Source organism: Sycon ciliatum, chromosome 4 (assembly GCF_964019385.1).
Source record: "Sycon ciliatum chromosome 4, ocSycCili1.1, whole genome shotgun sequence".
In the NCBI taxonomy this organism is placed as follows: domain Eukaryota; kingdom Metazoa; phylum Porifera; class Calcarea; order Leucosolenida; family Sycettidae; genus Sycon; species Sycon ciliatum.
The window spans coordinates 13,730,794-13,752,552 of record NC_088646.1 but is presented as its reverse complement, the minus strand read 5'-3'; the positions used below and the strand labels follow the sequence as shown (position 1 = coordinate 13,752,552).

At 45.7% G+C, this 21,759-nt stretch overlaps 2 protein-coding genes across 3 annotated transcripts in view; one reads left to right on the top strand and one right to left on the bottom strand.

The window, feature by feature from the left end:
- Nucleotides 1-5,204, bottom strand: part of LOC135814600 (sorting nexin-25-like) — a 46,453-nt gene extending 41,249 nt beyond the window's left edge. For both annotated transcript variants that reach the window (XM_065327748.1, XM_065327749.1), the window contains exon 1: nucleotides 4,835-5,204. In XM_065327748.1, the coding sequence (XP_065183820.1) occupies nucleotides 4,835-5,053 (219 nt within the window). In that variant the 5' untranslated portion in view covers nucleotides 5,054-5,204. The remainder of the gene's footprint in view (nucleotides 1-4,834) is intronic.
- Nucleotides 542-20,490, top strand: LOC135814601 (kynurenine formamidase-like). Its single transcript, XM_065327750.1, has 12 exons — nucleotides 542-670; nucleotides 5,360-5,489; nucleotides 8,250-8,355; nucleotides 8,626-8,709; nucleotides 9,123-9,204; nucleotides 9,575-9,660; nucleotides 10,628-10,700; nucleotides 11,385-11,488; nucleotides 12,541-12,619; nucleotides 13,087-13,231; nucleotides 18,717-18,824; nucleotides 19,761-20,490. The coding sequence occupies exons 2-12, from the start codon at nucleotides 5,442-5,444 to the stop codon at nucleotides 19,782-19,784; spliced, it is 939 nt and encodes a 312-aa protein (XP_065183822.1). The 5' UTR covers nucleotides 542-670; nucleotides 5,360-5,441; the 3' UTR covers nucleotides 19,785-20,490.
- The last annotated feature ends 1,269 nt before the right edge of the window (nucleotides 20,491-21,759 follow it).

Here is a 21,759-nt window from a genome sequence, read left to right as displayed (position 1 = left end):
GAATGGCGAACAGTGCAAGTGGTATAATAGTAGCTATAAACAACTCGCCCACGGCTGCTGAAAGCTAGATAGTACGACACCACTCTGCTAAATGTAGATCAGGGTTGCTAATTCTTACACTGGAATGTAGTCTGATAGTCATGCATGGTTCAATTAATGGGCTTTGTTGATAATGCATACATGTTGCTAAACGTACATCGCAGGTAGGACTTCCTTTGTATGAAGGTACTGTAGTAAAGAAGACTTTTGTGAATTTAACTTATCACCACACAGTGATACCGGCATTAATTTTCTGATAAATACTTTTGCACCATTGCTAGCATATCACAGCAAGTGTGATGTAGCAGCTTCAGCACATTATATCATACCATTGCCAATTTTGTGAGCTTGCATGTGTTTTACCACCATTTCTCTACCATAATATCGCAGAGAAATGGTCACCTGGTGAAATGATTATACGATGCAGCATTGGAGTCTTCACACCATTCTAGTCTACTTTATTGTAGAAATGAGTTTGATGGTTGCAGTGCAATAAGGAAACAAACCGGTCTGCTCTGACTGTTTTGCCTTCTACAAAGCTGCAGGGAGACTTGCCATTCTTGCTTTTCAATCTCTTTGCCAGAATTCAAGTGCACAGCCATGCTGACAGCTAACCCTGACAGGATATGAGGTAAGGTCCATACAGTAACGGTGTACAAAAGAACATGGAGCAGACAAGTTGAACAGGCATGTTCTTTTAAAAACTCCAAACCTCCAGCTAAACTGTTTTTAGAATGAAACACACGTTCTTGGTAAAAGTTTAGTCGTTTTAGGAATCCCAGAGCAGAGAATGAAGGAAATTGCAAGCGATCGAGCATGTACGCATGGAAACACAACGAGAGAGCTTGGAAGCTCAGGGCCCTGCGCTATGCTTTGTTGACTAGCTCATCGTGCATGTTGTTAGAACTGATGGAAATGTTTTTTTTCCTTTGATAAGCTACATCATTCTATTGCAAAAACGTTTCAATGAGTTACTGAAGTAACGTCTTCTGCATAGCTATGGGACCGGCGCTGACTCTGCCGATCACGGGCGTTCTGGAGTCGACGGGATGTCTGTCCTGACGTTTCCAGGGACCGGCGCTGACTCTGCCGATCACGGGCGTTGTTCTTCTTCTTATTATTATTATATTGACGTCAACTACCATCCATTCTAATTGCATTTACTCGTCTCCCTACTTCGTATTTCTTTCCAGAAAATCTCCCCATACAGCAGGGAGTCGTTTACATGATATGCCTCCCTGCTATACATGTACATCTACATGACTGTAAACACGTTATAATTATTATGCTATCGGCCCGGGCCTACATGCGATTCCCGGGCTGGTCGACAGGCGGCGCAGCCCGCCTGCTAGTGGGATCTCGGCCTCGCACACAAATCCACACAATATGTTACTGCACTGAATGCATTCCCCCGATACACTTCGCATATATACTCATTCTCTTGATGGTACTGTAGTATCCCTGCTTTACAGTTTACACATGACTAGTAGTACATGTATTCATGCCAGCACGCGACACTGCCGATTACTCCTAAGTGCTTTTCCCAGCAACCACTTTAATACTTTGAAGTAGGACTACTAGACAACCCTGCCTGCAGACCGGTACGGCATGACCTGTATACATGTTGCACACATTCATGCTGTACTACATTACATTGATTCCTATAGCCCGTTCCTCATCACTAACTCTTTTGATTACTAGTTCTAAGATATCTTCCGCTTCTCTTCTTCTGCCAGATGTCTTCCCAGAATCCATGTCCTAGCTCGCACACAGTCAAATGGCGTTTCCAACCGCTGTCCTCTTAGTAACCTTCACGCCCAATTACCCTGCCTGCCATTCACATTAGTTTCCTTCATACTGTTAGATTGCATTCCTGTTACCTAATGGTTGCTCGCTACTTAGGAAGTTAGGTCCATTCTTCCTCCTACCTATTCCTTTCACGTTAGCTCCTTGTACGTCTTCTCCTTGCACTACTATTTCTCCCCTTGCCATGTATATGCTGTCTATGCTATATAAGCCCTATCTGCTCTACCAGAGATCAGTTTAGTTTAGAGCAGAACAGAACAGAGTCCCTCCTGGCAGATTGAGCCGGAGCAGTTATATTCCGTTCAGAGTCCCTCCAGGCAGATTGAGCCGGAGAACATAATATTCAGTCTTATTGTGTGTGCCTCCACCCGACTACTCGGCTACCCACTACAGTACCGTACTCTTGATGGTACGAGATCGGTACGGGATAGCGTCAGGCATGCCGATGGCACAAACAAACAAAAATATTGTGACCAGCTGTTTTTGGTTGGATCTGTACGGTACGGTACGGGACAGATACGGGATAGCGCCAGGCGTGACACAAACAAACAAACAAACAAACAACAAATTAAAGCTGTGTGGACCCTGGCTAGCGCCAGACGTTACTGAAGTAACGTCTTCTGCATAGCTACGGGAATTAAAGCTGTGTTGACCCTGGCTAGCGCCAGACGTTACTGAAGTAACGTCTTCTGCATAGCTACGGGAATTAAAGCTGTGTGGACCCTGGCTAGCGCCAGACGTTACTGAAGTAACGTCTTCTGCATAGCCACGGGAATAATCATCTACTTTTGGTTTGCTCCTTCTTTTCTTTTTATCTCCTTATACTGTAAATCAACAAATTTTGGCCGATGAGAAATAGAAACCTCTCTATTAGAGGGGTCAGGTGCACGTTATTTCCGACGTGACGCGCAATTTCACGTCAAATTTGAAATTGATCGGTATTTTTGCTCCTCACATGCATCCATTGCTCAATCATGCATCATTTGCCTATAATTATGACAAACTTTGGCCTGCGATTTACTTCGGCCGGTTGGTACCAAGCGGCGAAATCAGCGAAATTAAATCGCCAGCGAAAATTAGTTGATTTTAATACAGGAATCGGATTTTCTGGCCTTTTTGTAGTAATACATGTACATTGACCTGTTGAGCCAATGACGACGCCGAATGCATGGTTGCCTGTGGAGCACATTACATAACTTTACAGTCTCCTAAAATATGTATCCTGTCCGACGGCAAAAGAGGCTGCAGATTTAGTTTTTCTGCGCGTCGACGGGATGTCTGCGATGCGAAAGTTCAGCTCGCGTTATTTGGCTCGCACGTCGAAAAATCAACCCGAGTGACCTGCTGCTCACGTCGAAATTTGGACATTACATAACTTTACAGTCTCCTAAAATACGTATCCTGTCCGACGGCAAAATAGGCTGCAGATTTAGTTTTTCTGCGTGTCGACGGGATGTCTGTCCTGACGTTTACTGGGGCCGGCTTAGACTCTGCCGATCACGGGCGTTCTGGACTCGACGGGATGTCTGTCCTGACGTTTCCTGGTACCGGCTTAGACTCTGCCGATCACGGGCGTTCTGGACTCAACCCGATGTCTGTCCTGACGTTGCCTGGAACCGGCGGACTCTGCCGATCACGGGCGTTCTGGAGTCGACGGGATCTCTCTTCCGACGTTTCCTGTGACCGGCGCTGAATCGCTCGTTCACGCTTATTTTGGAGACGACGGGATCTCTCTTCCAAAGTATGTTTATGCTGACGCATCCTATCACCTATTCGGCGTCTATTCTAATTTAATTTCCTCCTCGTCTCCCTTTTTTTCCAAATTTCCCTCTACATCAGGGAGTCGTATACATAATACGACGAATATTGTAACTGTACGGGACAGATACAGGGCCCCGCAAAGATTGTGGACAGCTGTTATGTACAATCCTGTAGAGCCTTTGTAGTCACAGATACGGGATAGCTCCAGCCGTGACACAAACAAACAAACAAACAAACAAACACCAAATTAAAGCTGTGTGGACCCTGGCTAGCGCCAGACGTTACTGAAGTAACGTCTTCTGGCATAGCTACGGGAATAAATGTCGATGGGGCCCCGACTTCGCCAGATTTACCACGTGACCATGTGACATCATACAAAGCTCATGAGTAAACACGTATACGATCCCAATGCTATTGTAGATTGTTTGGTGGTACACACAAGGTATGCATGCACTCTCTTCATTTCTATATCACCACTACCAAGACCAAAAACAGATTTTAATTGCAAAATTTCCAATGTTATAGGCAGCAGCTAGCTGACGGCCACTCGAATAAGACAGACTGAGTACATTATTACTGGCAAAACACTGATCTCGCCCATCCATACAATCTTTTCTTCTCTTCTCTTCTTCAATCTTCTCAGGAATTGTTCGGCCTTTAGCAATTTTCTAATCACACAGTATCATATTCCACGTGAACTCGCAACCATGAGCATAGTAGCATCAATACTAGCTAGTGGTGAAACGAATATTCGAATATTCGAACATTCGTTCGGTTTGTCACATTCAAATATTCGTTACGTCACATTCGAGTATTCGTTACGTCACTTCGAATGCAGTGCATGTACGTACATGCACGCCGAACATGGTACAGTGCAGTAGGTACAGCCTGCCTGTGACTTTGTACTGCATGCATGCACATGTATGTCCATACTGGACTGCCAATGTTGCACATAACAGGTATGAACTTCGAAGTACCCTTACGTGGCAGTACATTTTACGTGGCACTACCGTTTGTCATACCTAATAATAAATTAGTATTGACAATATCCATCAAATGACTGAGAGTAGGGCATGTGATGTCATCTGTGTTACCAAAAGAATATTCGTTCATTCGTTCGTTAAGCTGAAGAATATTCGACTAGTAGGTTTTGACATTCGTTTCACCACTAATACTAGCACTTCAGTAATTCACTATTCCAGTCAGTTTGAACAACAATACAACTCACTTTTGACATAGAATGGGAGATGAAACCAAACTGAGGAGCAGAGAAATCTCGCCATGTTCGTTGCCGACCGGTGCGTAACGCTACTACTGCACCAAGAATTCCCGCGACCACTATCAGTCCAATTTGACTGGTGAGAAGCAGCAGCTTGGTGATGCCAAGAAAATGAATTAGAATTGCGGCAACAAGTATAATCACCCCAGAAGTGAAATAGCGATGCATTTTGAAAATAGTGTGTGAAGAGGCTCTTGCATCGAGTTACTTGGAGTTACCCAAAAACAACCCTATCGTAGCACGAGTAAGAGGCCATTGGCATTGGCATAACCAAGACAAATTACTTCACTACAATTATTTCAGTCAAAGATATCTCTGCATGATCCTGGATCTGACAAGTAATTAGTTGTGACAACTCATTTCAAATCCAAATATTAATTATCCGGCCTGATTCATACTGACGTCATGCATGTGATTTACGTTATCTGCGAGTCAGAGTGCTTGTGATATTCAATCTTGCGTGTATATTCTCAGTTTCTTCCGTGACAAGCGAGTATTCATATCACTGTCAGGCACATAGTTCGGGTGCAGGGCTCCGAGTGTGGATCGTGGCGGCATGGAGCATATCCTGGACGCTCAGAACCCAAGGGCCAATCTGTCAAAAGTGAGATATCCATTTGTATTTCAGAAGTTTTTTCAAATATAGAACCTGTAAAAAGACAGTACAATAGTCATGTCGTTGTACACAATATCAAGAGTACAAATGGCATGCATCTGCATGATTTTATGCAGTGCAGATATGGAGTTTTACACTCTTCTTTATGTACTTTTCACACTAAGTAGCGGCTTCAATCCAAAATTTTAAGATTGGAAGTTTGGCCACAATATTACGCGACTGGATTATGGATAGACGCGCCACTGCAGAGCACACATTGAAAATGGCATGGTAATACCTTGTCTCACAACGGAATTATGAGGCCACGAAGTTGGTATGCAATCATCCGAGACCATACTCAGAACGATGGCACGAAAGACTAAGTGGGATTCTCCGACGTCATGAATATCATGAATACACAGTCAATGTATGCGCGACATGTAGAATTTCGGTGTCGTGGGAGATTGGCGGAGAGACCGTCATAGATGTTGGACTGGATCCCGGATGTGCTCTACACAGATTGGGCAGATCTGGATTGAAATCATCAGCTCCTACTCAAGCACGTCCACCGTCTCGACATAAGGAACATAATGAACAATAGTGACCATGGATTTACAAGTCAAAAGCCTGCTCGCTCCGTCATGCACTTCAATAGACACCCTTAGCAAAAAAACGTTATGTTGTAACGGTATTACCGTAAGGGGGGAAATACCGTGATTTGGGTTCGACCTTTAGCAAGATGCACGCTATTTTTAGTACGCTGTTGCCACGATAATAGCTTTTATTTCGCGCGGTACAACCATTTATGTCACCATATACGCGATACAAGGTGAAATGCGTACGGACTATGCAGTATTTGGCCAAAACACGTACCGTTGGTCACAACGATAAATCAGCCCCCATAACGTTTTTACGCTGCAGCTTCAAAGCTATTTGGGTGATCAAGGTACGAGTACCGTAAAAAAAATAGCGTTACCGTTGTTTGCTAAGGGTGTCTAATAGTCGACTTCAACCGCTGGGCACACACTTTTCAAACGGCTAAAACAGCTATGGAGAAGAACCTTGTCGTGCATCTATCTAAACTAATTCGAGGACGCGGAACGGGGGAAGAATGACACTGTCATTGACAGACAAGGTAGCTGACATGTCGAAAATTTGCTTTGAAAACTAAAAATACGGAGCGATACATCAGAGAAACGATGTGCCACGAGTCATGACATGTGGCACACCGTTGGAAAGCTATTCATGTATGCTTGCCCATCATGCAAAATCGAAGGTGCTGGGCACACGAATAACGTGTAGGCAGGCGTAGAACGTCGAGAGAAAAAAATGTTCCATGCACACCACCCCTGCACCATACATCCGCGCGATGAAGGATTTCAGGCGCTGGGTCACGTGATTGCTGATAATAGTAAGTTGTACAATACAATGTATTGGTGAATCAAACCACGTCCTGTGTGCAAAGCCAAAATTTCCCTAGTTCGATCAGGTGAGCACATAGGCAGGCACTCCAGCATAACTGTGTGCAGGCATGCACCTGTTCACCAAATGCTAGTAGCCTGGCTCGTTTCAAATTTGTGATTCAAGCAAGTGCCAGCCAGCAACCTAACACCTACCTTGTTAAGATGGCATTCTCAGGTCTGTATGACACAAGGATGGCACCCTCAGGTCTCTATGACACAATGATAGTACCCTCGGGTCTGTATGACACAAGGATGGCATCCTCAGCTCTGTATGACACAAGGTTGGCACCCTCAGGTCTCTATGACACAAGCACTGAGAACACCGTGTAGGGAACTCCACTCTGCCCTATGAATGGGGCAGATTTATTTTACTCTCTTTGTTCTGCGATGACATATCCAAGGATTCTTAGGAAGTGAAATCAGACTTTGTGAATATACCGGTATGAGCCCTGAGAGTTGCTAGCGCTGCAAACACTGTACGTGTTGTACCAAGCTGCACGTTGCGTGCAGTGCTTGTCTATACATGAGTCTGGATGATAGAGGAATCTGTGTGTTATGCATACCAGCCTAATACGATAACTACTACTATACGGGCGGATGAACGAGCTGGTATGTATACCAACAGCAGGAGTGCACCCATGAAAGAAATTGATATCCATGACTCGGCTGAAATGCAGAAATTGTGTGCAGACAAACCTCGCTTATTTGGTGGTCTTTTATCTGGCTGTTCTTGCCAAACGGTGTGGCGATATTTTCGTGCAAAACGAATGTATGAGTTTTAAAGCGAGGTCTCACTGTACGAGCATCTCGTAGCATCTGTTTGATGTCTTTGAGTTAACTATAGTGATGTTATATGTACATACGAATAGGCGGGCACTTAGGCTAGCCCAGTTGCACCTGGTGCAGATCAAGCTTGATGTGAGTGTTATATGCTTGGGGTTATACGCCTAATTTCAGCCCTGGTCAGACACACACGTATCTATGTCACACTGGCATCTCTTTTTGAGGACTACAGTCCATTTCAAAACTATAGACGCGTACCTAGGCAAAAACCGTTATGCCAGCATCTATACCACATAAAATCTGTGATCACTTTGTGCATAAATTTTTCCAAATTGGGCGTCTGTCATCCAATCCTTTAGAAACTATATGAGAGTAATTGTGGAGCGATCCTGAGCAATATTCCGAAAACTATTCTCAAAAAGTTCCAGCCAAATTTGAAATATTTCAAAAACCCTACGCGTCTATAGTTTTGAAATGCACTGTAGTAGTCTATGAAATTTGTCCTTGTGCCTTCTGCTTCCAGGATGTGTTGGATAAGGAGTATTCACCAAGTCAATGTTCTAATCGAGTTACAGCAACCTTCACGCCAGGTGCTATCATCGCAGATTATGTAGACATAGCCAGAAATGGTGAGTGCTGCTGTGTGTGCGCACACGCTTGTGTCTGTGGACTATGTGTGTGTGTGTGTGCACGTGCATACATGTATACTTCGAAGTATGTGTGTATGCGTGTGGACACATACGTATGTACACGTGTGTGTACGCGTGTGTGTGTGTGTGTGTGTGTGTGCGCGTGTGTGTGTGTGCGTGTGTGTGTGTGCATGTGTGTGATTGTATATGTGCGTTTGTGCGTGAGACCCAAATTAATAGTATTATTTTCCACTTTTCATTCTTCCACAGAAACAATGAAAGCACGTGATCAGTTTCGTCATGATCTTGATGTCAAGGTTTCTGAAACATCTACTGTGGACATTTATTGGCCTGGTAATGTTGAATAGGCTCTCTCTCTCTCTCTCTCTCTCTCTCTCTCTCTCTCTCTCTCTCTCTCTCTCTCTCTCTCAATGCTGTAGTGAAATATATTTTAAGATATCTGGACAAATGGCTCCTATCTTCAGTACCCTTCATATTGCATGCCCTGTGCTCTGAAACTTTCATCGTATCTTCTTTATGTTACAAGAGGAAAGTACCCTCTTTATTAGCTTTGGTGTGTTGTATTCCTCTCTCTCCAAGATTTTTCCAAATCAGGAAGATAGAAGTAAGAACCAACGTTTACCTCAGGTAGAATATTATCTATGAGGTCCACATGTAGCGTAGATACCCGACTACCCATGCATAGCCATATCTTTTCATACTGCACTGTCAATGTTTTCTTTGGTATTCTGTTCTGTTTGTTCCAGAAAACAGTGATAATGATCAGCAACAGTTTGAACCAAAGTATGTATTTGTGTATGTTCATGGTGGAAACTGGGAGGCAATCAGGTAAGTTGTGTGTGTATCTGAGTGAGTATTCTGCTCAGCTCTTTGGTGTTTTGGCTCCATACCCCATCTCTCTCTCTTTCTCTCTCTCTCTCTCTCTCTCTCTCTCTCTTTCTCTCTCTCTCTCTCTCTCTCTCTCTCTCTCTCTCTTTCTCTCTTTCTCTCTTTATGTCCTTAGTTTGGCGGGTATTTGTATCCGGCTCTCTACGTACATGAATGTTATTCTTTCTGACATTTGCACATGGAATATCATGGGGTTTGCTGGTGGATGCATGCAAGTTGTGTTCCTGATATGTTGCCATGCTATGTGTGTTTGCTGTGGTTGTGTGCATACATTCACATGGTGTATGCATGCATGTATGTGATCTTGCAGCACAGCGGAAGCTGGACATATGGCCAATGTTATTTGCCCCAGGGGTATCGTAGTGGTCACAGTTGGTTACAGCCTTGCACCAAAAGGTTAGCCCTTGTCATACAAGTGTAACTTGTAATATATTTTATTGTGGTCTTGAAGCATAGAATCGTATAGTGCAGGGTACATCTCCTATATGCGTTCGACCTTTTTAGGTCTCATCGCTGATCTGTGGAGATCAGAGCAACTGGCTGAACTGATCACAGTGACAGAAGGTCACAGAAAAGTGTGTGGTTCAGGTACTCCAATTGATTATACCCCCGCTGAAGTCCTTTTTTCGTGTAACTGTTGGTGCCATCACAGCTTTCGTGTGATGTTGAACTTTTACACATACGCATGCGTGCAGATCTACTCGTCTCTGTAATCTGCATTTTCTCTAGCCAGGTCGTTGTAGATGTACCTGTTCCATGTTTCCAAGCATTGCACACACATGCTGCTGCACTGCAGTATGTGCACACATGCAATTCTCTTCACCTGGCCTTTTCAATCAGCTACCTGCCCCACTGCCAGTATACTGTGCATAATGTGTACACTGTGTGTGTGTGCAAAGTAACTTCTTCCCATTCCAATTTTCTGACCCTTGTTATAGGAGCCACACACCTCTTTGGTTATTATGACCTACTGAAGTACTTGAGTGCTTTTTGTTTGTCATCTCGTGCATATGTTAACATGGTCTAAAGTGCTGCATTTGGCTTTTTCTCAGGTGCTTTTTCTCTTCCTTTATATAAGTTCATGTTCTTATCCCTAGAGCACCTTGCATTACTGTGCAAAATGGGCATGAAGTACTTGCTGCCAAAGCGATGCACAGCTTTGTGGGAATTGGTTATCCAGCTGAAGTTTCCACTTTCCTTCTACATGTAGTTGCTAAAGCACCCCCAGTAATGCCAGTATATTGCAGTTCTATATGTAGTTATGAGTCCTATGACCGTCGCTATTTTAAAGAAAATTCATTTGTGTTTGGTGGTCATAGCCTATTTCCATGCACTTTGTATGTTGTTCTGGTGCATTATCTAGCTCATCTCTCACTAATGGTGCAAGAAGTTCAATCTGCATTTGCCTATGTGGCCCGTAGGTTCTCCACGTCAAGGTAGGGCATTTGGAATTATATGAAGGTTTCACGAGTGACTTTCCTATGAGTCTCCTCTGATGAAACTTTCTTGAGTAGCGTTTCGGTACAAGAAAACTGCCTTCCTTAGTTCACTCATAGTAGCTTTGCTTGAGAGTGCTCATGTGCTCGTGGTTGATTCTGAGCGGTACCCAGTATACCAACCCTGAGAATGCAAAGTGGGTTGCCTTCTGGGAAGTGAAAATTCAACGAGCCGTGTATCTGCCCTCAACGAACATCTATCGAAACTCGTTAATGAAACGTCTAATATTATTATATTTTTGGTGTGTGTATGTGTAGCTTATTAAATAAGCTATAAGGTTCACGTTGCTATGTCATTAGGTTAGTGCCGCAATGGACTGACCAGCTTAGGGGCCGTCGCAAAAGTTTTTTTTGTCGTCCCTGAAACGATTCATTTCATTCATTTCGTACTCACCCCCCCCCCCCCCTCGAAATGAACGTATCTTGCTATGCTCTACGATGCCAATCCTTTGTATCTGGTTGTGTTTGTGTGTGTGTGTGTGTGTGTGTGTGTGTGTGTGTGTGTGTGTGTGTGTGTGTGTGTGTGTGTGTGTGTGTGCGTGCGTGCGTGCATGTGTATGTGTGTGTGGGTATGTGTGTGTGGTGTGCGCGCATGTGTGTGTCTGTGTCTGTGTGTGTGTTCAGAATAGTAGGATGTGGATTCTCAGCTGGTGCACACCTTCTAGCCCAAAGTATGGCATCAGTGAACTGGAAGGACGCGTATGGAATAGAACCATCAAGATTTCATTGTGAGTTAACTTAAATTCCTGTATTTACTATTTACCAAACGTAATGACTGTGGGCATTATCAGCGGTGTATAGCAGTGTGAGACTTTTCATCAATGTTCCAGTTATAGACGATTCACACGACGGGTAAATCCACGTTTACAGGGAATCACCATGGAGTTTTTCCTGCGCGCGACCAAAATTTGTCCACGGGAATCCAAAGTGTCCAGGAGCGCTTTGCCCGCGAGTGCACTCATCTGCAGGCACTTAAACAGTTATGAGCCAGAGAGGTCGTACTGTCATACGACAGTATGGTAGTCTTGAACCGTGTTTGTTCGGCCCTTTGCCTTTGGGTACGGTTAGATGAGAAAGCTACTCATTCCGTATCACTACGGTATCACCACGGTAACACTGTCTACTCGCGGGAGCTCTGGCTGCCACCTACAGCCGTGTGAACTGCGGAGTCATGCTTCACTTTCCGCGGGCACCTGACAAACGCGGATTTGACCGTCGTATGAATCGGCTATTAGTCTTCTCTTTTCACCAGTGGAAACTACAAGCCAAGATTGCAGAATGCGGATCCCATCACCGGCACCAAGAGTAGATAAACAAGAGTGTGTAACTCCGGATCTCTCCTATATAATCTGCAGATACCCCCGCCCACGGCGGAATTTTTTGTTGACGTCACCTTTTTTCAGAAGAACGCGCATTTTGCCACAGAGCAGTGTGAGCGCACGTGCTGGGCACCGACCTTGTAGTGTAAAGCCGGCCAAGAGCATGAGGGAAAACTTTCCGAAAGACTCGCAGCGCGTGCGTCGTCGAAAAGACTATGTCAACAAAAAATTCCGCCGTGGGCCTACCCATCCGCGAGTTGCACACTCTTGCTTATCTACTCTTGCCGGCACTCGTAGCAGGGACTTCCCCTTGACCAGGGCAACTGAGCTAGGATATTGCTTTCCTTCACAGAATCACAATCCTGCATCTATCTGATGTGATATCTGCTGCTAACTTTGGTGTACTTGGTCCAAAACCTGTGTTGCTCTTCTATGCTTTCTTTGCTGTTGCCGTTTTACAGCCATGATTTCACTCTGCGGCCTCCTTGACCTGTATTTAGTGCGTTGCAGTTACGTAAACGACTTCCTGAGGCTATCTGAGTAGGTGGCACGGGGCAATGGCACTGTAGAAAGTCTTTTCGTCCCTCCGTCTGCCTGCCTGCCTGCGTGCGTGCGTGCGTGTGTGTGTGTGTGTGTGTGTGTGTGTGTGTACATGTAGATGTATGTGTGTGTGTCTCTCCATGTTCTATCATCGCCAAAATAATCCGGCCAATGCTGCATATGGTAGTCGACTACTATTTGGAGCATTGATGTTGGCATGTGGGAGTCGTGCAGTGTATTATTTGAACTGGTAGTATAATGCTCTCACAGTGAGGTGAGTGACATGAAGTCGGAGTTAAGTGGTAATTCTGGCAGTCCCTTTTTTGTTGATGTCAATGACGTTTCACAGAATGATGTATGGCTCCGTACACACCCACCCACCCACCAATGCACTTACCAGAATTAGTACCGTGACACTCTGGCTGTAGTAAATAGTGTGTTGTGTCTATTGGAACGTGTTGCTACAGGGAAGAAGCAAAGCAGCTCAGCCCCATCCACAATGTCCAGAGCATGAAGCAGTTTGTCAATGATAAACACTCTCTCAACTTCCTGATTGCAGTCGGTGAATTTGATTCCAGCGAATACCGCAAACTCAGTGACTCCTACAGACATGTAAGAGTGTAGTTTGGAGACACTTGCTTTTTTATTCCTTGTTCTGCTCCTTGGATATACCCAGATGGGAACCGAGGCATCGGTGAAGATGCAGTAAAACCTGTGTTAGCCGGACACCCGTGGTGCAGCGGAAACTGTCCTGATATGACAGGATTCCGCTTGATTCCGGAATACACGTTCGATCTGCAGCACTTTGGTTCATGAAAATGTGTCCAGTCAATACAGGATTCCACTTGGTACAGGGTCCTGTCAATACAGGATTCCGCTTGGTACAGGGTCCAGTCAATACAGGATTCCACTTGGTACAGGGTCCTGTCAATACAGGATTCCGCTTGGTACAGGGTCCTGTCAATACAGGATTCCACTTGGTACAGGGTCCGGCAAACACAGGTTTTACTGTAGTAGTATTTATTATTTGACTAGGGGGAGTCCCTAGGCATAGTGGGATGGTCTAATACCATGATTGAGAAACAGAGGGTACCAGGTTCAAGTCCTGCTTGGAAGCGGAAGGATTTTTTCCAGCCGTGCTGCGACCCACAGTTAATTGGGAACTCGTGGCCTGGCACGAGGAAAACATGGATGCAGTGAATGGGATTTTCGGTCTTTGACCACTTGCTGGTGAGCTGATCTACTCACCTCCCACCGCTTTAGGAGCTGCATCTGCGCCTTGATCCTTGAAGGGTGGTGGCGTTCCTACGGATGCGGAAAACCCGGCTTCCAGCCGAGTCTCACGCGAACCGTGAAATTAATTAGGGGGAGTCCCAACAGGCATGACCTTGTTACAGGGAACCCTAGGTAAGTCTTTGTGAGGTGAGCAAAAGTACCAGCAGATTGTGCCTGACGACAGTTTGGAGGAAGAGCGTTCCACCAACCTGCCGCCAGAAAAGAAACTGAGCGCAGTCCATACCCAATATGTACAGTAGGTAATACTACGGCAGCTGTATCCTGGCCACGAGTACGAGCCTTTGTGTGCGGGCCAACTGAACACAGGAGAAACAGTGATTGAAGGAGGGGGCTAGCAATTGATGACAAGCAGCGATAGACCAAAACGTTTAGTTTCAAATTAACTCTTTGCTCAAACGAATACAGATGACACCGTTGTAGAACTAATGCAGTTGGGGTCATTCTATCTAAACCAAATGCCTTCTTCATCGCAATATGGCTGACCGTTAAAAGCCTGTTATATAGGGTAGTTTTCAAACAGTGCACATACGCATTACACTCAAACGCCTCTTATCCGGACGCCTCAGATACGAGCACGTCTCTCTACCGGGCCACCTTCAGCTTGAGTTCCTATGGCAAAAATGCTTTGAATTTGGGGTTTTTTTTGTATGCGCAAGTGCTTATTAATTTTTTTCACTGCGATCCTGTGAGATCCACTCATTTTTTATCAATGGATTCTTTCTGTAACCTGAACATGTGCAATACTTGCCAAATAAACTTCTTCAAAAAATGATATGATACATGGTAGGTGAGTTATCCTGAGATACGGGCAAACCTGAGATACGGGCAGTGCCCGGTCCCAAGGTGCCCGGATAAGAGACGTCCGAGTGTACTTGCATATTCTAGAGTAGACAGTATAATTGACAAGTAGAAAGTTCTCTGAGCTGTAGCTGATAAGTTGCGACGGCCATGAGCAAAACAGGCTAGTTTAGCGAAGACCGCTGAACACACCTTTTCTACTTGTGGGCGGAACGTTAGATGCTCATCGATTAGTATGCCGAGGTATTTCACAGCAGAGACAGGGGAAATTACCAAACCTTTACAGGTCAGGTACAGGGCTGGGCTCAGTGCAGGCAGGGCAGGACGCCGTATCAACATGAACTGTGTCTTAGTGGGGTTGAGCAGAAGGCCTTTCTCATCGAGGTATTGCTCTAGCAAGCGCATACTATCCTGCAAGCGTAGCATGATTGTAGCCACATCAGAGCCGAATACGTAGAACGCAATATCATCGGCGTACAGCTGCACGACTCTTTGGTGAAATATTTCGGGTACTCGGCGAATGTAGATGCAGAAAAGCAATGGCCCAAAAACAGACCCCTGGGGGAGGACCCCTCTTGTACAGGGTTTGGTGTCACCCTTCTCACCATTGACAGCAACCTGCTGGCTGCGATTCATGAGATAGTCTGAGAACCACTTGCGGACAGTGCCGCCTAAGCCAGTGATGGCTAGCTCATCCAGTAGACCTGTGCGCTGCACACGGTCGAACGCCTTGCTCATATCCGCAAAGACTACTCCACACTGGTCACCGTTGTCAAGTGTCAAGTACTCTGTTCCACTTGTCTATGCAAAGTGTCAGGGCATCCTCCGACGTGTGACAGCTATGATGTGAGCGGTACGCAAATTGTTCAGCTGGTATGGCAGGTAGGTCTGGATTCTGGGTGACATACGAAGTGACTTGCTTCTGGACAACCTTCTCTAGGATCTTGGCAGCGATAGGTGACAGTGAGATTGGTCTGTAGTTGGTGGCTGAGCTCTTATCACCAGATTTGTAACAGGGCAGACATGGGCAAATTTGTAGGCAGCAGGAAAGATGCCAGAGCGAAGGGACTGGTTGACAATAACAGTTAGGGGATACGAGACTGAATCTCTGCAGGATTTCAGGATGCAGGAAGGAATATCGTCGGAGCCGGTGGCTTTGTTGGATGCCAGAGATTCAAGCAACTTCGAGATGGCATCGATGCTGACGGTATCAAACTCCAAAAGAGTAGCGCCGTTGGTGTCTGCAACGGGTCGAGGCAGGGTCATGGACGATCTCGGCGAAGGTAGTCGTCAGATCAGCGAGTGTGGCTGCTGGTGCAGCCCTCGCTGCTGTTCTGCCAGACAAGCTATTGATAATGGCCCATTGGCCTCGTGGGTCATGGCGACGATTTTTGAACTCTCTGATGTAATACTGTGACTTCAGCTGCCTGTTGAGGAGAGTGCCTTCTCGCCGTATTGCGTGATACCTCTGCAGACGCTGTTGATCTGACGGGTGAATGCATACCTTTCTATGTAGGTGGATTCGTTGCTGGAGGAGGTGTTTCAACTGAGGTGTCACCCATGGCTGAGGCTGAGGCTTACTGGAAGCTGGTGAAACCACGGGGCAGATTGGTGAATGTTTGTCTAAAACTCGAGTAATACCGTCTGAAAGCTGGGTGACGTGTGCATTGACATCAGCTGAGTCGGGGAGAGGCTGCAGAGTGCTGTTGATATCACCACAGAGTGCAGCAGGATCAATTGCATCTGGGAGCGGTTTGCACACGAATTTGAAGCGGGAGTTAGCTTGTTGCGTGGCTTTGTAGGAGAAGTTAGTCAGAACGAGATCATGGTCGCTCACGCCGTCTACAGATACTACAGTTGTCTTAGCATGTGGTGCGGCAGCATAAACGAGTATTAGATCTAGACATGTCTTGGCAAGTCGCGTTGGTGAAGTCACGACATTGCGGAGGTGGAACTCCTCACACAGATTGGCCAGGTGCTTGTAATGGTGGTTATTGGATGTTGGTTGTAGCACATCAGTGTTGAAGTCCCCTAGCACAATAACCATGTGAAATTTGCGGCTGATGACGTCAAGATGCTGACTACACAAGTTCCAGAAGTCGACAGTTGTACTCGGTGGACGATATATACTGCACACAGCCAGGTCAATAGCCTTAGCTTTGGTACATAGGCGAAGACGAACAGAGACACACTCCACTCCTAGCTCAGTGATGGGAATTCTGATAGAATGAATGTCAGAATGGACATAAATGTATAGCCCACCACCATGTAGATCTCTATCCTTGCGATGTAGATCGTAGCCTGGGATATGAACACTTGAATCGGGTATGCTGCTGTTTAGGAGGGTTTCATTCACTGATAGAACGTGGACCATGGTGGTGCAGAAGATGGTGAATGTGATGGACCTTGTTTCTAAGACTACAGATATTAATGTGAGATGATATGGTGAGTTGGCTTACTGGACTGATGACTTTTGGCTCTTCGGGTAGCAGCACAGGTTCGCATATTGGTTTAGGTGTCCTGGTTTCTTTCACGAAAGTCCCACGGGCGAATGTGTTAACTTCTGTGGGTGCTCGGGTGTCTAGTGTAGGATTCCCTTGTGCTTCCTATGCTGACAGCAGTTGATGAATGTCGACAGTACTGAGTGGCTGCCCCTTGTCACCAAGAATTTCTCCGTATGGCAGGGAGCACCGTACTTTTTGCTTTCGTAGCTCCTTGTACTTGGGCAGCACATCTCGTCGTGCTGTCTGCTGCGCCTGGGTTAGGTCGTGGTTTACAAAGATGGGGCCACTCACTGTGCGAAGGTTGAATCTTGACATATAAACTCGGTTTTTGCTGGCTTGTTCACGAAAGCGAACACGGCGGACTCGTCCGGTGGGGGTGTTTGAGCCATTAGGACTAGGTGGTTTGCCAAGAAACTCTGCAGATATTATCTCTTGTTCAGTTGTTTTCAAACTCTCACAACAGAAGTTTACGACAGTACTGGTAATGACATCGTCTGGGACACCTCGTACGATGATGTTAGCATGCCGCTGACCTCGTTCCACTTCCTCTGCCACCAGCTCTTGCAAAGCTGGACCATGTGGAGAGGGGGTGCCACTACTGGTACGGGTACTCACTAAGCTGCTGTATGTGGCAGGGGTTTGGTGCTACACGTGGAGTCGGCTGTCACGAAACGTACCTTACTAGCGAGTTCAGCATTTTCCCGCTCCAACTTCTCAACACGAGAGCTGAGGCTTGCTACCTCTGCCCTCAAGTCTTCGTTCTGGCTAATAATGGCGGCGAGACGGGAGTCCAGCAAGTTCGACATCGTCTTTTCGAACCTAGCAACCAGAACATCTATGGACACGCTGACACAGTACAATGGAACTACAGCTTCTGCGGTTTGCATGACCTGTTTGGCTTGTGCCAGTGAGCTCTGGGCAGCAGAACCGTGCCTCAGAGCATCCGGTGGAGTGTCTCGCTTTGTTTTGGAAACATCCGGCCTACTAGGAGTGCTCATCCTTCTCAGCAAGCAGAGACCGCCAATCTGACACAGCTTTTACTTCCTACATAGAACTACCAAGTATACACATACTACCTACAGTAGAACCGGGGCTGGCCTGATGCCGATTGCCTGGCGAAAGACACAAAACATGCAAAGCACAGAAGCCTGTGAAAGCTAGCTTTATTCGCCGCTACCATTCTTAAAGTTGAGGGTGTCGTGATTCCTGTATTTGAAGCATAGTAGAGTGCCGATTATCCGATTATCAGCTTTCCGAGCGGTCGATTATCCCTAATGCATGTTTCAGAGAACTATGAGATTTTCCCCACCCATAGCACCATATTAAAATGGTGCATAGGATGTATGGCAGCAGATTGTTACCAACAAGCATACCCATGAAGAATCTGTTCCACTCATTTCCAGTGTATTGTCAGTACTTGGCCTTGGAAAACCGAATCTGTGCAGTATGTGACTATGTGCAGTAGGAAACCATTCTTCTCTTTTGTTTTTCATTCATAGGTTGTTGAGGCTGAGCTAGGAGTCAAGGTGAAGTATGAGGAGTTACAAGGACATGATCACTTCCAAATCGATGCATCCTTGACCAATGCAGGCTCAGCTCTCATGAAGGTCAGTACCCGCTGGTAGCAAGTGAATTCACACTGGCACCATTGTTCCAATCCAGTGTTTAACTCCAGCCCTAGCAATAACGTTACATGATTGTACCATGCAACACTTCTCCAGCATGCCAGAGTACAACGGTGATGCATACCATAATGTTGCGTATAAAAGCATGTGCTTACGGCCGTATACGCCGGGGTTCAAACCATGCTTCTGCGTCACCATCTTCAGTCTACACTGTACAGTGCATACTGGCACACATGTACTTGCACATATGCTTCTGCATCACGGCTCGTCAAACAATCGGCTTCTATTCTTCTATACGGGTAATGCTTTTATACGCGACAGTACGGTACATGAACTACTAGTAGTGCTCATACGGATGATACAATGATACTTGAGACATTATTGATTTACTTATGAATGCTAAACTGTTTCTTCGGAGGCAAAAATGCTGGAAAGCTAAATTATGCCTACATTGTATTAAACTTTTCGTGTTATCCGCATTGTATTCTTATTTTTTATAGTAAATAATGTGGGTTGTAGGCTTGGATCAAGATGAAACTTGAATTTAGCCACCCATCCTGTTTACCGGCGCAAACCAGTACTTTGTGTTGGCTGGATTCACTTTTGGGTTATGACACATGGTCTGTCAAAAGAGGGTGCATATGTTCTGGCAAAAGCTGGTCCACGAGATAAGGTGAGCGTTCAAGTGTACTGAAGAAGAAGTCAATCTCTTAGTCAAACCGAAAGTCAGCATCTGCCACTGTGCACTGATTCCTGTATGTTCCTGTGTGTGTGTATGTGTGTGTGTGTGTGTTCGCACGCGCGCGCGTGTGTGGGGATGTGCGTGTGTGTGGATGCGCGTATGTGCGGATGTGCGGGTGTGTGTTTGTGCATGTGTGTGGCGTCATGTGCGCATGTGCCTCTGTTTATCTTGCGTAGCTCATTGACAGTATACTACAGTAGATCATTTACTTACACTACATGACCCGCTAAAGAGAAGTAGGACTGACTGAGTTACCATGGTTACCAGAGCTGTGCAGTTACACAGGACCGCCGGAAGCAGTATTCAATTGGTCCGGTCGTGCCAAAGCCTTTCATACATTGTGTCTGAGATATTGGGAACATATAACCTCCTTAGCAGTTAACATGCACTGGTCGGGACAACAAGTTGGTCCGGTAATAACCTGACCGACCGGACCAGTTCCGGCGGGCCTGCAGTAGAACTAGCCTGTCGAGCTTGAATCAACACTGCCATGGTATAGGAATGAGCAGTGGGATACTTTAGAAATCATGCAGCCAGGCTAATGCAGTGTGCACATATCTGCAGATCTTACCAGTGTTACCACCCACATGCCCATTGACACTTCACCACAACTTACCAACTGCCAAGATACCATGCACAGTGCTTGAACACTATGCTCTACACGTTTCCAGTCATCCTCTCTTAGTGCGGGATTACTGTACTTATTTGCTTCAACATGATCGGCACGACGGCCAGCGTATGTAGTTTACGCTTCAGCTGTTCCCGTCGGCTGTCAGCTGTCATTCGGTCACTGTTCTGATTTTCATGTAATAACTAACGTTACCTGTGTTTTTCAATGGCAGCTTAGAGCCTGTAAGGATGCTCGCTCCTCAGAGCTTTTATTGTACTAACTACTTACAAAGATAACTAGTTGTCTTACCGGTATGTTGATCCGTGAGGGTGGTGACATTCCTGTGGATGTGGAAAAGTCAGCCTGTGTCACGGTATCATTGTGTGACTCTGAGGCCTGGCCCTGATCAGACGTAGCCTACATACATGTAATCATGATGGTTCTGTGATATGTACATGTACATGACATGGGAGCATGAATAGACGTATTGTTATTGTAGAGCTGCATGTTGCACTGTAGTACAGTAAACCGTTAGGCGCTGCATCTGCCGCTAGGGTTTACCGGGTGTTAGCGGCCGTCATGAGTTCCCTTTGGGAATGGACACGATCATTTACTTTTTACTTACAGTAAACCTACCCCAAATCCGCACTCCCCAGATCCGGGCACCTTTCTACCCATCAGGACTGGCGAAACCGAGCTTTTTGATGGAAAATGGCCCCCTTATATCATTGATAGGCGTAAAAAGTGTTTACTTTATTTTTTAACACCCTCAACTAATGAATACTTGCATGATTGCTATCATTAATACATTATTCACACATTTCGGCCGGATGAGTACGTGTGGCCTATGCAATATGGGGATCATCCCCCCACGAATACGGATCAGCATAATTATTTTATGTTCGCTCAGCAATACATGCAAGTAAAGAGACATGAGGACACAGGCAACGGAAACAGTTCCAAAGTGCAGCCACATACACTTGTATGTTCTGAGTTGCGAGCAATTCCTGGCAGCGCCCAGCCCGACCTGCCCGGATAGCGGGATTTCTAGTATTTTTCTACTGTACAATGTCGAGTACATGTACTACTAGTAGATCTACATCATTATTGTAAATGTACATGCACATGGGAGTCATTCTGTTCCACTGAAGATAACGTCAAGAATGTGGGGAAATAAAACAATACAGTCATACCATGTAAGTTTTGTAGATCTACAGACTTAGTACTCGTACAGTCATGATGATCATGCCCGGATTTCTAACAAAAGAGTCATTTTGTCGGCGTGCAACAAGACTTACTACTACCAGGGAGTCGTATAGACCTGGTCTATACGACTCCCTGCTACTACAGGTAGACTCCCTTTAATTCGAACCTCAAATTGCCAGGCCCTAACTTCGAATTATCCAGAACTTCTGATTATACAAATGCAGCCCCATGCACTGATATGTATGTCAAAATGCTTGAAATCGCATGCTGAATATTTTTTGCACTTTTTTATTTGCATCAACGAAGCATAGGACGATAGGTGGTTGTATGCGTACCGGTCGACCGGTCATGTACAACGG